At 41.4% G+C, this 14,132-nt stretch overlaps 1 protein-coding gene across 3 annotated transcripts in view; it reads right to left on the bottom strand.

Moving 5' to 3' along the window:
- Positions 1-14,132, bottom strand: part of il1rapl1b (interleukin 1 receptor accessory protein-like 1b) — a 1,065,873-nt gene that overhangs the window by 308,723 nt on the left and 743,018 nt on the right. For all 3 annotated transcript variants that reach the window (XM_078409149.1, XM_078409150.1, XM_078409151.1), the window contains one exon: positions 733-807. In XM_078409149.1, coding sequence (XP_078265275.1) covers positions 733-807 — 75 coding nt within the window. The remainder of the gene's footprint in view (positions 1-732; positions 808-14,132) is intronic.

Raw genomic sequence — 14,132 nt, 5'->3', positions numbered from 1 at the left:
CCTTTCAGTGACTGATGCACTAGGACACCCAGATCTCAATGTACGTCCCCTTTTACTAACTTGACACCATTCAGATAATACTCTGCCTTCCTATTCTTACCACCAAAGTGGATAACCTCACACTTATCCACATTAAACTGCATCTGCCATGCATGCGTAGATCATGCGTCTTTGCAGACATTGCTATTTTAACAAGGGTCTTGTTGGAAAGAACATTGTTGTATGAACTTTACTGAATGTGCTGTAAGATGGCATTTTCAAATATCAACATCACTTGTTGAATGAGTCCCTACCCCTGCACTAAATATAAACTGCAGATATAAAGGAAGTTGGAACAAATAACCGTCTCTAAATGGAATGGCTACATAATTGCTGAGCAATAAAGCTGTATCGGTGTCATAGAAGTGCTGACGTTGCACATAGTCAACCTACTGAATAACATTGTACCACATGTATAAAAGTGTAAACATATCTTCAGTGGGTCACTCTCCTGAGAAAATGCTTCATGAATGTCTCCCTGGATTCTGACCATTGTAACATAAAGCTCATAGAACTTATCAGCCTGATTGTCATTCATAGCTTCTGCAACCCACATGCACGAGGCAAATAGGGGTAAGGATTCACAAAGTAACTGCCCCATCAAAAGGACAAGAGCTGTACAATTGGTGAGGCTTCTCAGAGACCTCAGGTCAGGCATCTCCAGCATGAATAAGAAGGAAAACACTGACTTACCAAGCTGTGCTTCCACAGGATTTATCCTGTTTTCGAGAGGATAGAGTAACTTGGGTGGTTTGTCTGTGATTGGAGCTGTGAAGAAAAGAAAAGAATCACACTAAGTGCAACGAAAGAAAACATTTACCAGTCATGTAAAATGCAGGCTCATTGCGACTATATTGGCATGACGACTATATATTCGATGCATGTGACCACATTAAGCAGTTAATTTTGTGTTCAGTGCATTCAAAAAGCTGTATTTGCACTCATCAGATAACGTTACAGTTCTGGAGCCAACAGTCCGGGTTTTTAGCTGAAGAAGCTGACTCAATAAAAGGCCTATTTCCTCTGCATATCAAAATGACACCCACAAAGTGGACATCCACAAAGAGTAAACAATCAATGACATTGGACTTAGATACATAGATACATAGACAATAGGTGCAGGAGGAGGCCATTTGGCCCTTGGAGCCAGCACCACCATTCAATGTGATCATGGCTGATTATGCACGATCAGTACCCGGTTCCTGGCTTCTCCCCATACCCCTTGATTCCACTAACCCTAAGAGCTCTATCTAACTCTCTTTTGAATGCATCCAGTGAATCGACCCCCACTGCCTTCTGAGGCAGAGAAATTCCACAAATTCACAACTCTCTGTTGAGGTGTTTTTCCTCACCTCAGTTCTAAATGGCCTATCCCTTATTCTTAAATTTGCTAATGTTACTTTTAATTCCTTCATCTAAATCATTAATGTATATTGTAAATAGGTGTGGTCCCAGCACCGAGCCTTGCAGCACCCCACTTGTCACTGCCTGCCATTCTGAAAGTGACCCGTTAACCCATTCTCTTTGTTTCCAGTCTGCCAACCAATTTTTTATCCATGTCAATACCCTACCCCCAATACCATGCGTTCTAATTTTGCCCACTAGTCTCCTGTGTGGGACGTTTACAAAGGTTTTCTGAAAGTCCAGGTACACTACATCCACTGGCTCTCCCTTGTCCATTTAGACTTAAACTAATGTAGTTGTTAGAGAGAGAATCCATTTGAGATCCAAGGATAAAATAAAGCTAATGGGATAAGAGAGTGTATAGAATTTCTAAATGCCAGGACTATATTGCTTGAGGAAGTGTAGGAATGCAAGCTAAAAAAAAAACTAGAGTGTGGTAAGGGATTATAAAAGGTTAATGACAAAACTACAAACAAGTTACAGGGTCAGCAGCCAAAAGATGCTACAATAATTGAGTTAAGACCAAATCCATGTGGATAAAGATCAGAGATATGTTGAGAAATGCTATAATTTATCTGTGTGTATTATAGATCACTAAACCAAGAATAATAAAGGATCTCAGCAGTCTGGGGATTTATGTTGTGGAGAAGGCATAGATTTATCGAACAAATTGCACAAGCCTTAAATAATTGTGGGAAAGATACAATAAAATACTCCTTGCTTTTCTCTCTCCAACACATTTTTCCTTCCTCATAATTTACAATTCCTAACCTAGATTATTTGTATCAGTAACAATTAATCTATCTCATCGTAAAGGAGCTCCATCCATTCACACAAGTCCTGAAGTGCCTGTCCAAGGCCTTCGGTCATCACATGAACCACCACAAGAGCCTATCTAAAATCTACGGTGATGCATAAGACTTCACTTGTCATTGATCACAAATGTCGCACCATCACGAGTATTGAAAAGAAGGAGATATTATGGTAGACTTATTCTGTGGGAATTAAATGGTGGCACATTAATGCTGTTCAATTTATAAAGTACCAGCAGATCCTCTGTTGTTGCAATAAAACCAACATGGTCCCATTCACCTCTTCTAAGTCAATGTGTCTCTCAACTGCATCATGGACCACAACTCAATTTGCACATTTGGTGCAGTTATCAATGATACTTCATATAATCTCAGTGTTGATATTTTCAATAGACCTACCCTCTATAACCTTAGAAGGGTTGGAGTTGTAGAGCTCTTTTAAAGTATGGAAACAGGCCCTTCGGTCCATCTTTCCCATGCTGATCAAGTTCCTAAATTTATTTGCTAGCATTTGGCCTATCCTTCCTAGTCATAATTGTATCCATTTCCATCGCTTCCTCAGGCAGCTCATTCCAGATATAGGCTCTGAGTGAAAACCTGGCCAGAGATCCCTCTTAAATCTCTCCCCTCTCATTTTACACCAATGCCCTCTACATTTAGAAAATACTCCATTGGGAAAATGACTGAATGTTCTCTTTAGCCTCATGCTCCATAGCAAAATATCCCAGCCTATCCAAACTCTCCCTATAACTCAACCCTCCATGCCCAGTTAAATCCTAGTGAATCTCTTTTGCACCCTTTCCAACTGAATTAATTTTCTGGATTATTTTGCCTTTAAACAGAGACAAGGAGCAAGGAAATTATAGTAAATCATTATAAAATGTTGGAAAACTGCATATAATTCAGGCCACTGCACTTTACCAAGTATTTAAAGACTATCCGAATACAATAAAGATTTACTAGAATGGTGTAGGAAGGAACTGCCGATGCTGGTTTATACCAAAGATAGACACAAAGTGCTGGAGTAACTCTGCAGGTCAGGCAGCATCTCTGGAGAAAAGGAATAGGTGATGTTTCGGGTGTGAACTCTTCTCGAGTCTGAAGAAGGGATCCGACCCAAAACATCATCTATTCTTTTTCTCCAGAGATGCTGTCTGACCCGCTGAGCTACTCCAGCACTTTGAGACTATTTACCAGAAAAGTTTCAGGAATGATGCCCATTTTAGGGTCAGGGATATTTATATTCCTCTTTGAGTACAGAACAGATGAGTTGTGAAAGAGGCGATTAAAATAATGATGGATCCAACCAGAGCAGATAAAGAGAAGCTGCTGTCATTTGGTGGAAGTGTCAAGATCCATCTTCCAAAGATTTAAGTTGACAAAAGGAGAACATTTTTTTTAAATGAGCCATTTCTGTTTGGAATGCATTACCTGGTGGGATGCCCAAGATTAAAACGTGGCTTTCAAAAGGAATCTTATTCAAACCATCAAAGGAAAATCAAACTGCAAGATACCTGGAAATAATCAGCTTCATTGCCCTTGCAGATAGCCAGCACAGATACCAAAGGGCTGTATGGCCTCTTTCTCTGTTGTGTAAGAAAATAACTGCAGATGCTGGTACAAATCGAAGGTATTTATTCACAAAATGCTGGAGTAAGTCAGCAGGTCAGGCAGCATCTCAGGAGAGAAGGAATGGGTGACGTTTCAGGTCGAGACCCTTCTTCAGACTGACATTCAACGGGTCTATTATTTGTGCAGAGAATTGCTTCTTGCTGTCACCCAACATGATCTTGGTCTAACTTTAAAGGCTACGTCCCCTTATTCAGACTTGTCTTTCTCCACCTCTTTTGGACTCTGATTGTTCAGGTTGTTGTTTTTGACGGGTTTGTGAAGAACTTTAGGATTAATGGCCGCAGCATCTGCTGTTGCCATTGTTAGGAGAAGCCAATCAACGCCGGTAAATCACACAACAAATTCTGCGAGGCCAGACCCGGCCGGTCTCTAACTATTCATGCAGGCATGAGAGCATTTGAGAACAAATAATTAAAATCCCAATGCACAGATACCGAAAAGTAGAAACAAACCAAATCTCAAGGCCAATTATCCAAACAAATGGAATCAACGATGTGTTTACATGTATCGCATAAAATCGCAGATCTATTACAGGGTGATTGAATGGTGCATTAAAGGGCAGGGATTTGTTTTCCCTTCTTCATGTTCTACTGGCCCATTCAAGGGTTGCCAAGCTTGTGGCCCATCTGGATGCTGGCCATCTGGCCCAAGATACTCAAGCAAATATTTGCACTTGTATTTCTGGCGAACTGGTTTGCAATGTTCAAAATTTGTAGAGATTTGGAGAGGTCTTTGTTTTTCTGAGAGATAAATCTGAAATTAGGATAACAAGCCTTTTAGGAACCAAAGCTTATAATGACTGCGTATAAAGAGAGGGTTAATTGAATCTTTATTTGTAGCACAGGAGCCTCCCAGAAATGTGACAAAGCACCAATCCTCTTCATTTGAATAACATTTTGGGTGTAACTCCCCTACTTTGTTTTTAAATATCTTAAAGAATTAATGAATTAATTCCGTTAATTGACCTGGAGGTTTTTTTTTTTGAGGAAGATATTTTACATGAATTTGGATCACTAATGTATTGGTCAATTTAGCCATCAAGTAACTGCAACGCTTCTCTTCCTTTAAGTTACAGGCTGACTTTCGTTTGCACTGAAAGTGTGAAATATTTACAAATACGTGTTGAACTCCAATCACTAAAACAGATCTGGTGAGGTGAATGAAATTAGCACGTGGCAAAGGAAGAACATCTAAGCCATGGTGTTAAAATGGAGCAGGGACACATTGTTGAAGTATTACCTCAGATTTTCTTCCTTTCAGTTTTGCATAACTGGCCAAATGTCCAGGCCAAACTGCAATGCCTTGAACTCCCACACCACTGGATTGCCACTGCTCATGTTATCATCGCATAAAATTATTTGATCATCATTATATAGAATTATGAGAGGCACACATAGGCTGGACAGTCAGCACCTTTTTCCCAGGGGGGAAATGTCAAAAACTAAAGGTCACTGCTTTAAGGTTAGAGGAGCAAGGTTTAAGGATGTGTAGGAAAGAACTGCGAATGCTGGTATATACCAAAGATAGACACGAATTGTTGGAGTAGCTCAGCGGGTCAGGCAGCATCTCTGGAGAAAAAAGATGGGTGAGGTTTCAGGTCGGAACCCTTCTTCAGACCTAAAGTCCAAGAAGATGCGCAGGGCAAGTTTTTTGTTAACACAGAGGAAGGTGAGTGCTTGGAATGTGCTACAAGGGGTGGTGGTGGAGGCAGGTTTGACAGTGATGTTTAAGAGTTATTTAGAAAGGCCGATAGATATGCAGGGAATGGAGGGATATGGATGACGTGCAGGCAGAGGTTAGCTTAAATCATCACCATGTTCGTCGTGGACATTGTGGGCTGAATGGCCTATTCCTGTGCTGTTCTATGTTCTATGGACCTCAACATCTTCCACAATGGGACATCTGGGAATCTTATGCTGAAGCTCAATCTTGTTGAGATTTCGTGGCATTTACACCATGCAATTAGCCATTGATGTAGGACTCTTGACAAAGACAGGTAAAGTGCATTTAAAAAAAAATATTTGTTTGTCTGGTACTCTAATGTTCTTGCTTGTGTAAAAAATGTTATCAGCGTTTTTAGTCGATGCCTCTATTTGTAAAGTGTTCAGTACATTTTTATAAAAAAAGATTATTTACCTGTTGAATAGAATATCATTTCACAAAATCATAAAAGGTTGTTTGAATCTATACCAACAGGTCAGGCAGCATCCCTGGAGAACGTGGATAAGTGACATTTCAGGGTCTCGACCCAAAACGTCACCCAATCCTTCTCTCCAGAGATGCTACCTGTCCCGCTGAGTGACTCCAGCATTTTATGCCTATCTTTGGTTTAAACCAGCATCTGCAGTGACATTTCAGGTCAGGACCATTCTTTTCACCCAAAACATCATCTATTCATGCCCTCTCGAGATGCTGCCTGATCCGCTGAGTTACTCCAGCACTTTGTGTTACGCCATATTTTCCTGTGGCCTATTCCTTCTCAATTCTATTAATATCTACCCTGGTCTCCATACCAACTACTAGGGGAAATTTACAGAACCAAAGGATTTCGAAATCTGAAAAAAACCCATCAGAAAACATTGGAAATGTGCAGTCAGGCAGCAACTGTGGAAAGAGAAGCAGATAATGTTTCAGGTCCCAGATCCTTCAACAGAACTGAGAGAGGTAGAAGACAGTAGCAGAGAAGGTGGGGGGGAGGGATGAATAATAACGACAGATAGAATAATATCAATTGAGTTAATGTGGCAATTAAAAGTCTGTTATGTTTCGTTATCTGTTGTGTTGCTAACAGCAGGGGGGACAGAAGGAGAAAAAACCTAAGCCCGGGCGACAAAATAAACTAAACTAAACTAATCACTAAACATGATATCCTTTATCCTGTATCTGTACACTGTGGACGGCTTGATCGTAATCTCGTATAGTCTTTCCGCAGACTAGAGAGCATGCAACAAAAAGCTTTTCACTGTACCTGTACTCCGTACACATGACAATAATAAACTAAACTAACAAACTGAAATGGCCAGTTCTCATACAGATAGAAAGAAGGGGCAGGTTACTTCAGGCTGGAGAAATCGACGACGAGTCTGGAAGTCTACAATTTGCCCAGATGGAAGATGGGATGCCACCACTCAGGTTTGCACAGCCTGGGTCTCATAATGGCAGTGCTGGGGGTCACAGCTAAATGTGTTAGTGGGAGTGGGATGGGGAGGTCTAGCGGCAGGTAAGTGGAAGCCCAGGGTCACTGAGTGCAGGTGCTCCACAAAGTGTTTGCTCAATCTGCAACACTCTGCTTCTGATCACCTGCTGGTTTGTACATATTTTTGTTGGAAAATCGCTTTCTCAACCTGTCCTGCCAACTTCAATGCTCAGTGCTTGTACTGATCAGGGTGGCACGGTTGATAGAGCTGCTGCCTCATAGCGCAAGAGACCAGGGTTCGATCCAGACCTCAGACGCTGTCTGGGTGGTGTTTGCACGGTCTCCCTGTGACCACGTGGGTTTCCTCCAGGCGCTCTGGTTCCCTCCCACATTACAAAGATGTGCGGGTTTTGTAGGTTAAATTTGTATGGAGTTGATGAGAAAGTGGAATAACGTAGAACTAGTGTGAAGGGATGATTGATGGTCAGCGTGGACTTGGTGGGTCAAAGGGTCTGTTTCCATGCTGCGTCTCTAAAAACTAAAGCTAAATACCCATCTGTTTATTCACCTTCCCTGGGGTGGTGCCTTTTTTTACAAAGCATTAGGATGGCTGAACTGGAATCCAAAAAAAGCTATTAATGTGAAAGCTGAGATTGATAGATGGTTGACACGAAGTGCTGGAGTAACTGAGTGGGTCAGGCAGTATCTCTGGAGAAATGGAACAGGTGAGGTTTCGGGTCGGAACCCTTCTTCAACAGAACTGGGATAGGGACAAAAGTAGGTAGGGGAGGGATGGATAGTAAAGAGAATATCTCTGAGATAGAAGACTTCTTCTTGGTCTGAAGAAGGGTTCTCCTCCCACACTAAAGGTATACAGGTTTGTACGTTAATTGGCTTGGTAATATTGTAAATTGTCCCTGTGTGTTAATGTGTCAATAGTATTAATGTGGGGGGATCGCTGGTTGGCACGGACCCGGAGGGCTGAAGGGCCTGTTACCGCGCTGTATCTCTAAACTAAACTAAAAAACAAACTACTTCAGAAGAGTGATGAATTACTTGTGGGAGGAGACAACAGTTCTGCAGCTTTTCTGCTGCCTGAACTTTCTGAAATTATATGTTCTCCGCATTTCAGTTTTTATAAATTTCCTTCAACGGCTCAGATGACCGTTTGCACAGAAAATGTCATTCCATTTTAATTGCAAGAATTTTTATGAATTCTAATTTGCAGAAGCCCGTGTGTTGGCATCTCCGGTTTTCTATTTGGCATGCACACAGTCTGTTATCACATGGCCTACGGCTGCAAACATTCACTCGAAAATGCACGGTGGGTTTTAAGTGGATAACTTCCACTCAGAAACTCTATTCTGATGCAAGGTTCTAAAATTAAAAGAGGAACTGTTGAAAGTGGATCATTCCGAGGCATTCTACATTGAGGAGATGCACAGCTTATTAACAATGGCATTTGGCATGTCGAATTTTAGATGTGTGATAGTTAAAGCAAAATTTTCCTCATTTTATCCATTTCCTATTGTAGGTATTCACATAAATCTATCTACTAATAAAGGTAGAAAGTGTAGGAGTAAACCTGTCATTACTGTATAAACTCCCAAAACTACTTCCTTCTTCAATCCCGATGATAGACACAAAATGCTGGAGTAACTCTGCGGGTCAGGCAGCACCTCTGGAGAGAAGGAATGGGTAACGTTTCGTGTCGAGACCCTTCTTCAGTCAGAAAATAGAGGTGGGGTAGAGTGGGGAAAATAAACTGATGCAGCCTGACACGCTGAGTTACTCCACCATTTTGTGTCTGTGTTCAGTATAAACCAAAGATAATAGAGCGGAGCAAGATAGACCACTCCGTCGAAATCACCTATACTGAAGTGTCGTATGCAAAGGAGCTATTTTAGTAAGCAAAACCCGTCGGCCGTTATGCCGCTCGTAGTGTAATCAGTGTTTTGGGGGAACAGTATGTGCGATGATACCATAAAAATGCAGAATGTATCTCATCTATCAATTCACAGATTTTTGTTCTTTTTCTTTTTAAATGTTTCTGCAAGTTTCTGCCTACTAAAATGGCGCCATGACATACTACGGTTTTTAGGGTCGAGTGGTCTATCTTGCTCTGCTCTATTATCTTTGGCATAAACCACACATCTGCAGTTCCTCCTATACATTTAGTCCTTCATTCTCCATAGTCCTCTGTCTCCCTCTGCTCGGAGTATGTTTTTTCTTTTAAGATGTAATGTCCTCTAAATAACCTCTTATCATTTAAGCAACATCTCTTCTTTGTACAATGCTTAGTATCTCCACGTAACTATACAAAGGAATTAAACTCTGGATTATTTTTTTCAGGGTAGGTGAAATGCAGCAATAATTATCACTAATACTGTTGTTAACGGGAACAGGAAAGAACAGGAAAGCAGACTATTATCTGAATGGTGGCCGATTAGGAGAAGGGGAGATGTAACGAGACCTGGGTGTCATGGTACACCAGTCATTGAAAGTAGGCATGCAGGTGCAGCAGGCAGTGAAGAAAGCGAATGGTATGTTGTCATTCATAGCGAGGGGATTTGAGTATAGGAGCAGGGAGGTTCAACTGCAGTTGTACAGGGCATTGGTGAGACCACACCTGGAGTATTGCGTACAGTTTTGGTCTCCTAATCTGAGGAAAGACATTCTTGCCATAGAGGGAGTACAGAGAAGGTTCACCAGATTGATTCCTGGGATGGCAGGACTTTCATATGAAGAAAGACTGGATAGACTCGGCTTGTACTCGCTGGAATTTAGAAGATTGAGGGGGGATCTTATAGAAACTTACAAAATTCTTAAGGGGTTGGACAGACTAGATGCAGGAAGATTGTTCCCGATGTTGGGGAAGTCCAGAACAAGGGGTCACAGTTTAAGGATAAGGGGGAAGTCTTTTAGGACCGAGATGAGAAAGTTTTTTTTCACACAGAGAGTGGTGAATCTGTGGAATTTTCTGCCACAGAAGGTAGTTGAGGCCAGTTCATTGGCTATATTTAAGATGGAGTTAGATGTGGCCCTTGTGGCTAAAGGGATCAGGGGGTATGGAGATAAGGCAGGTACGGGATACTGAGTTGGATGATCAGCCATGATCATATTGAATGGCGGTGCAGGCTCGAAGGGCCAAATGGCCTACTCCTGCACCTATTTTCTATGTTTCTATGTTTAACCAAAAGGTTATCTGGATATTTTTCAGTGTTTAAAAAAGACAAGGATGCATAAGTCGTGTTCATGAAACTGCACTAATTTCAGTGGTCTATCTGAGCCCATTATCTGTTGCATTTCTCTCATCAATTCATGTGCAATTAAATGTGCAAAACCATATATAAAAGAAAAAGCTGTAGTCAATGTGACAATGTCACAGCAGCAGCAGCAGACTTGTAGGCCTTGTCATGAATATGACTGCAAAATTCTCCCTAACATCTATTTACAAATATTGTTGTTGGTTTATTATTGCCACGTGTAACAAAATGCAGTGAAACACATTGTCTGTGTGCTATCCTGTCAAATCACACTATACATGAGTATAGTCAAACCATTCACAAGACCAACAGGTAGTGCAAAGAGAAATGGTGCGGGGTATAGTATTACTGGAGTATAGCACTTCAGCTGCAGAGAAAGTGCAGAGAAAAATAAGTGCCTGGGCCATAATGAGCTAGCTTGGGAGATCATAACTTTACCTTCAGCCTACCAGAGGATTGTTCAGTAGTCTGATAAGAGCAGAGAGGAAGCTGTCCCTGAATCTAGTGGTACGTGATTTCAAGCTTTTGTATCTTCTGCTTGACAGGCCGTGGAGGAGAAGAGGGAATGACTAAGGTAATATAAGGTACAGTTGATTATGTTGACTGCTTTCCTGAGATAGCGTCAAATATAGATAGACTTGATGGTGGGGGAGGCTGGTTTGTGTGATGGACTAGGCTACATCCACAATGCTCAGCAATTTCTTGCTGCCTTGGGCAGAGCTGTCACCAAACCAAGCAGGGATATATCTTAATAGGATACATTCTATGGCTATGGAAGTTGGTGAAAGTTGTTGGACACATGCCTAACTTCCTTAGACTTCTGAAGAAGTAGTTGGGTGGACTAGTTGAAGAAGTTGGTGGGCTTTCTTATCCGTAGTTTCAATGTTGGTATTCCAGACAATTTATTGGTGATGTTTATGCCTATTTGAATCTCGTAGCAATTCCTATTTGATTTTTAAAAATTATTTTCTCAACTGAAACTCCAATTAAGAGAAGACACATTTGATCACTTAGATCATTCACACCCTTATCCCTTTCTATGCATTCCTGGTTCTACTTCATGATTGTCCAAACATTTGTGATCGCAGCTTTTTTTCGCGAATAGTAGCTCTACTCAATAACCAGAAGTCTGTAGTCTCTTTTTGCTCTGGTTTATTTCACTCACATGTTTAAACTGTAATGTTGTATTCTTAATGTTTTAATGTTTTATACCTTATTCTTAATTGTTTACTGTATGTTCGTGTTGCTACTTGCGAGCGGAGAACCAATTTCAGAGAACCAAGGCATATTCCTTGTATGTGTACATACTTGGCCAATAAACTTATTCATTCATTCATTAGAAACATAGAAACATAGAAAATAGGTGCAGGAGTAGGCCATTCGGCCCTTCGAGCCTGCACCGCCATTCAATATGATCATGGCTGATCATTCAGCTCAGTAGCCTGTACCTGCCTTCTCTCCATACCCCCTGATCCCTTTAGCAAAAAGGGCCACATCTAACTCCCTCTTAAATATAGCCAATGAACTGGCCTCAACTACCTTCTGTGGCAGAGAATTCCACAGACTCACCACTCTCTGTGTGAAGAAATGTTTTCTCATCTCGGCCCTAAAAGACTTCCCCCTTATCCTTAAGCTGTGACCCCTGGTTCTGGACTCCCCCAACATCGGGAACAATATTCCCGCATCTAGCCTCTCCAACCCCTTAAGAATTTTATATGTTTCTATAAGATCCCCCCTCAGTCTTCTAAATTCCAGCGAGTACAAGCCCAGTCTATCTAGTCTTTCCTCATATGTAAGTTCCGCCATCCCAGGGATCAATCTGGTGAACCTTCTCTGTACTCCCTCTAAAGCAAGAACGTCTTTCCTCAGGTTAGGAGACCAAAACTGCACACAATACTCCAGGTGCGGTCTCACCAAGGCCCTGTACAACTCAGCAGAACCTCCCTGCTCCTAAACTCAAATCCTCTTGCTATGAATGCCAACATACCATTCGCTTTCTTCACTGCCTGCTGCACCTGCATGCTTGCTTTCAATGACTGGTGCACCCTGCACACTTATATATATTCCCGGTAATCCTTTACCAATAACTTTATTGGTTGTGAAATATTAAAGGGAGCTTTTATTATCATCACATATAGCAAGGTACAGTGAAATTCTTCTGTTTCACAAGCAGAAACAGAACTGCCACAGAAGTGAACCAGAAATATTCTGTTTCATTTACACTGTCCTTATGTTCAATTACAAACAAAAACAATTAAAGACCCAGAGAATGAATCAACACAAACCCAAACAATTATTACTAGCCTTAATCCTTTTCTCTTCTTCCTTGTTAACCAATCTAATATGCAGGCTACCCTGAAACTATTAAAATGTACTTTCTCTGAAGAAGATATTTATTGAATAAACGCTGAAAATCCATATACAATGCATGTACTGAACTCCTTTGATTGCCTGGTCACTGAAACCTGCAATGGTGCCATTTTACTTTTTTCCTGTATGTCTTCCACTCATTGGCATTTCATTTTGATTCGGGGCTCTCTAGGTTCACCCAAACATCTGCCTCTTTATAATTGCCTGAAGTGCATGCAGTTGAAGAAATAACACCAAATAATGTTTTTGTTTGCAGCATTGGGTAGAGAATGCACTACACTTTTGTACCTGATATTTAATGTTATGGAGCCAAATTTGCAGGCTGAATCCTTCAGTTTCTCCAGGGATGGAGAGAGGGGAAGGTGCTGAGAGGACTGGTTGATGCATCCAGTGTCTGCTGGAATGTAACAGTACTAAGAGGGGTACTAAAAGAGTCTAAAGACGGGTCCCAACCTGAAACGTCACTTATCCATGTTCTCCAAAGATGCTGCCTGACCCGCTGAGCAACACCAGCACTTTTTTCATAAAGCATCTGCAGTTCCTTGTTTCTACAAGAGGAGTACTTTGCTTCCCTTGGCTCATGACTTTAAACAAAAAGCAACTTGATTAATTGATTGAATTGGTTGAGAGATACAACATTGAAAAAAGGCCCTTCGGCTCACTGGGGCCACTCCGACCATTGATTATCCATTCACCCTAGTTCTAGGTTACCCACTCGCATCCACCCCACACACTCTAAGAGGCAAATTTACAGAAGCCAATTATCCTCCAAACTCACGCCTCTTTGGGATTTGGAGGGAACTGGAGTACCCAGAGGAAACCCATGCAGTCTCAGAGAGAGCATGCAAATGGTTGACAAGGTGGAAGTTACGATAATGTTTTCTTCAGTGAGAATATCTGGAACTAGCAAGCACAGTTTTAGATAAAGTCATAGCTCATTTAACACAGAGATAAAGATTAATTTCTTCCATTCGAGATGTTGAAGTCTTGGGATTCTCTCTGCCAAGGAGCTCTGGAGGCAGTGTCATTGAATGATTTAAAGTCCAAAGCGAAATAGGCAGTTAGTTAAGGCAAGGTAGTCAAGAGGCATGGGGTAGAGCAAGAAAGTGGTGTTGAAGCCAAGATTGGATCAGCCACAATCTTATTAAATGGTGGAGCAGGTTGGAGGGTCAAAATGGCCTAATCCTTCTCCTCATGCTCAAGACTAAGAGGAAGGCAGTCAGTGTGCAGCAGGATTTAGATCAGCTACAGAAATGGGTGGAGAAATGGTAGATGGAGTTTAATCAATGCAAGTGTGAGGTGCTGCAATTTGTGAGGTTGAATGTAAGCGGGAAGTATACAATAACAGAAAGACCCATTACAACATTAATGTACAGAGGGATCGGAGTCCATAGCTCCCTGAAGGTGGCCACTCAAGTAATAGAGTAATAAAGTAGGTGTATGGTATATTTTCCTTCATGGGTCGGGGCATTG

The sequence above is a fragment of the Rhinoraja longicauda genome, chromosome 12, assembly GCF_053455715.1.
Source record: "Rhinoraja longicauda isolate Sanriku21f chromosome 12, sRhiLon1.1, whole genome shotgun sequence".
NCBI lineage: Eukaryota > Metazoa > Chordata > Chondrichthyes > Rajiformes > Arhynchobatidae > Rhinoraja > Rhinoraja longicauda.
The sequence above is the reverse complement of the archived record's forward strand: the minus strand, read 5'-3'. Positions and strand labels throughout refer to the sequence as shown.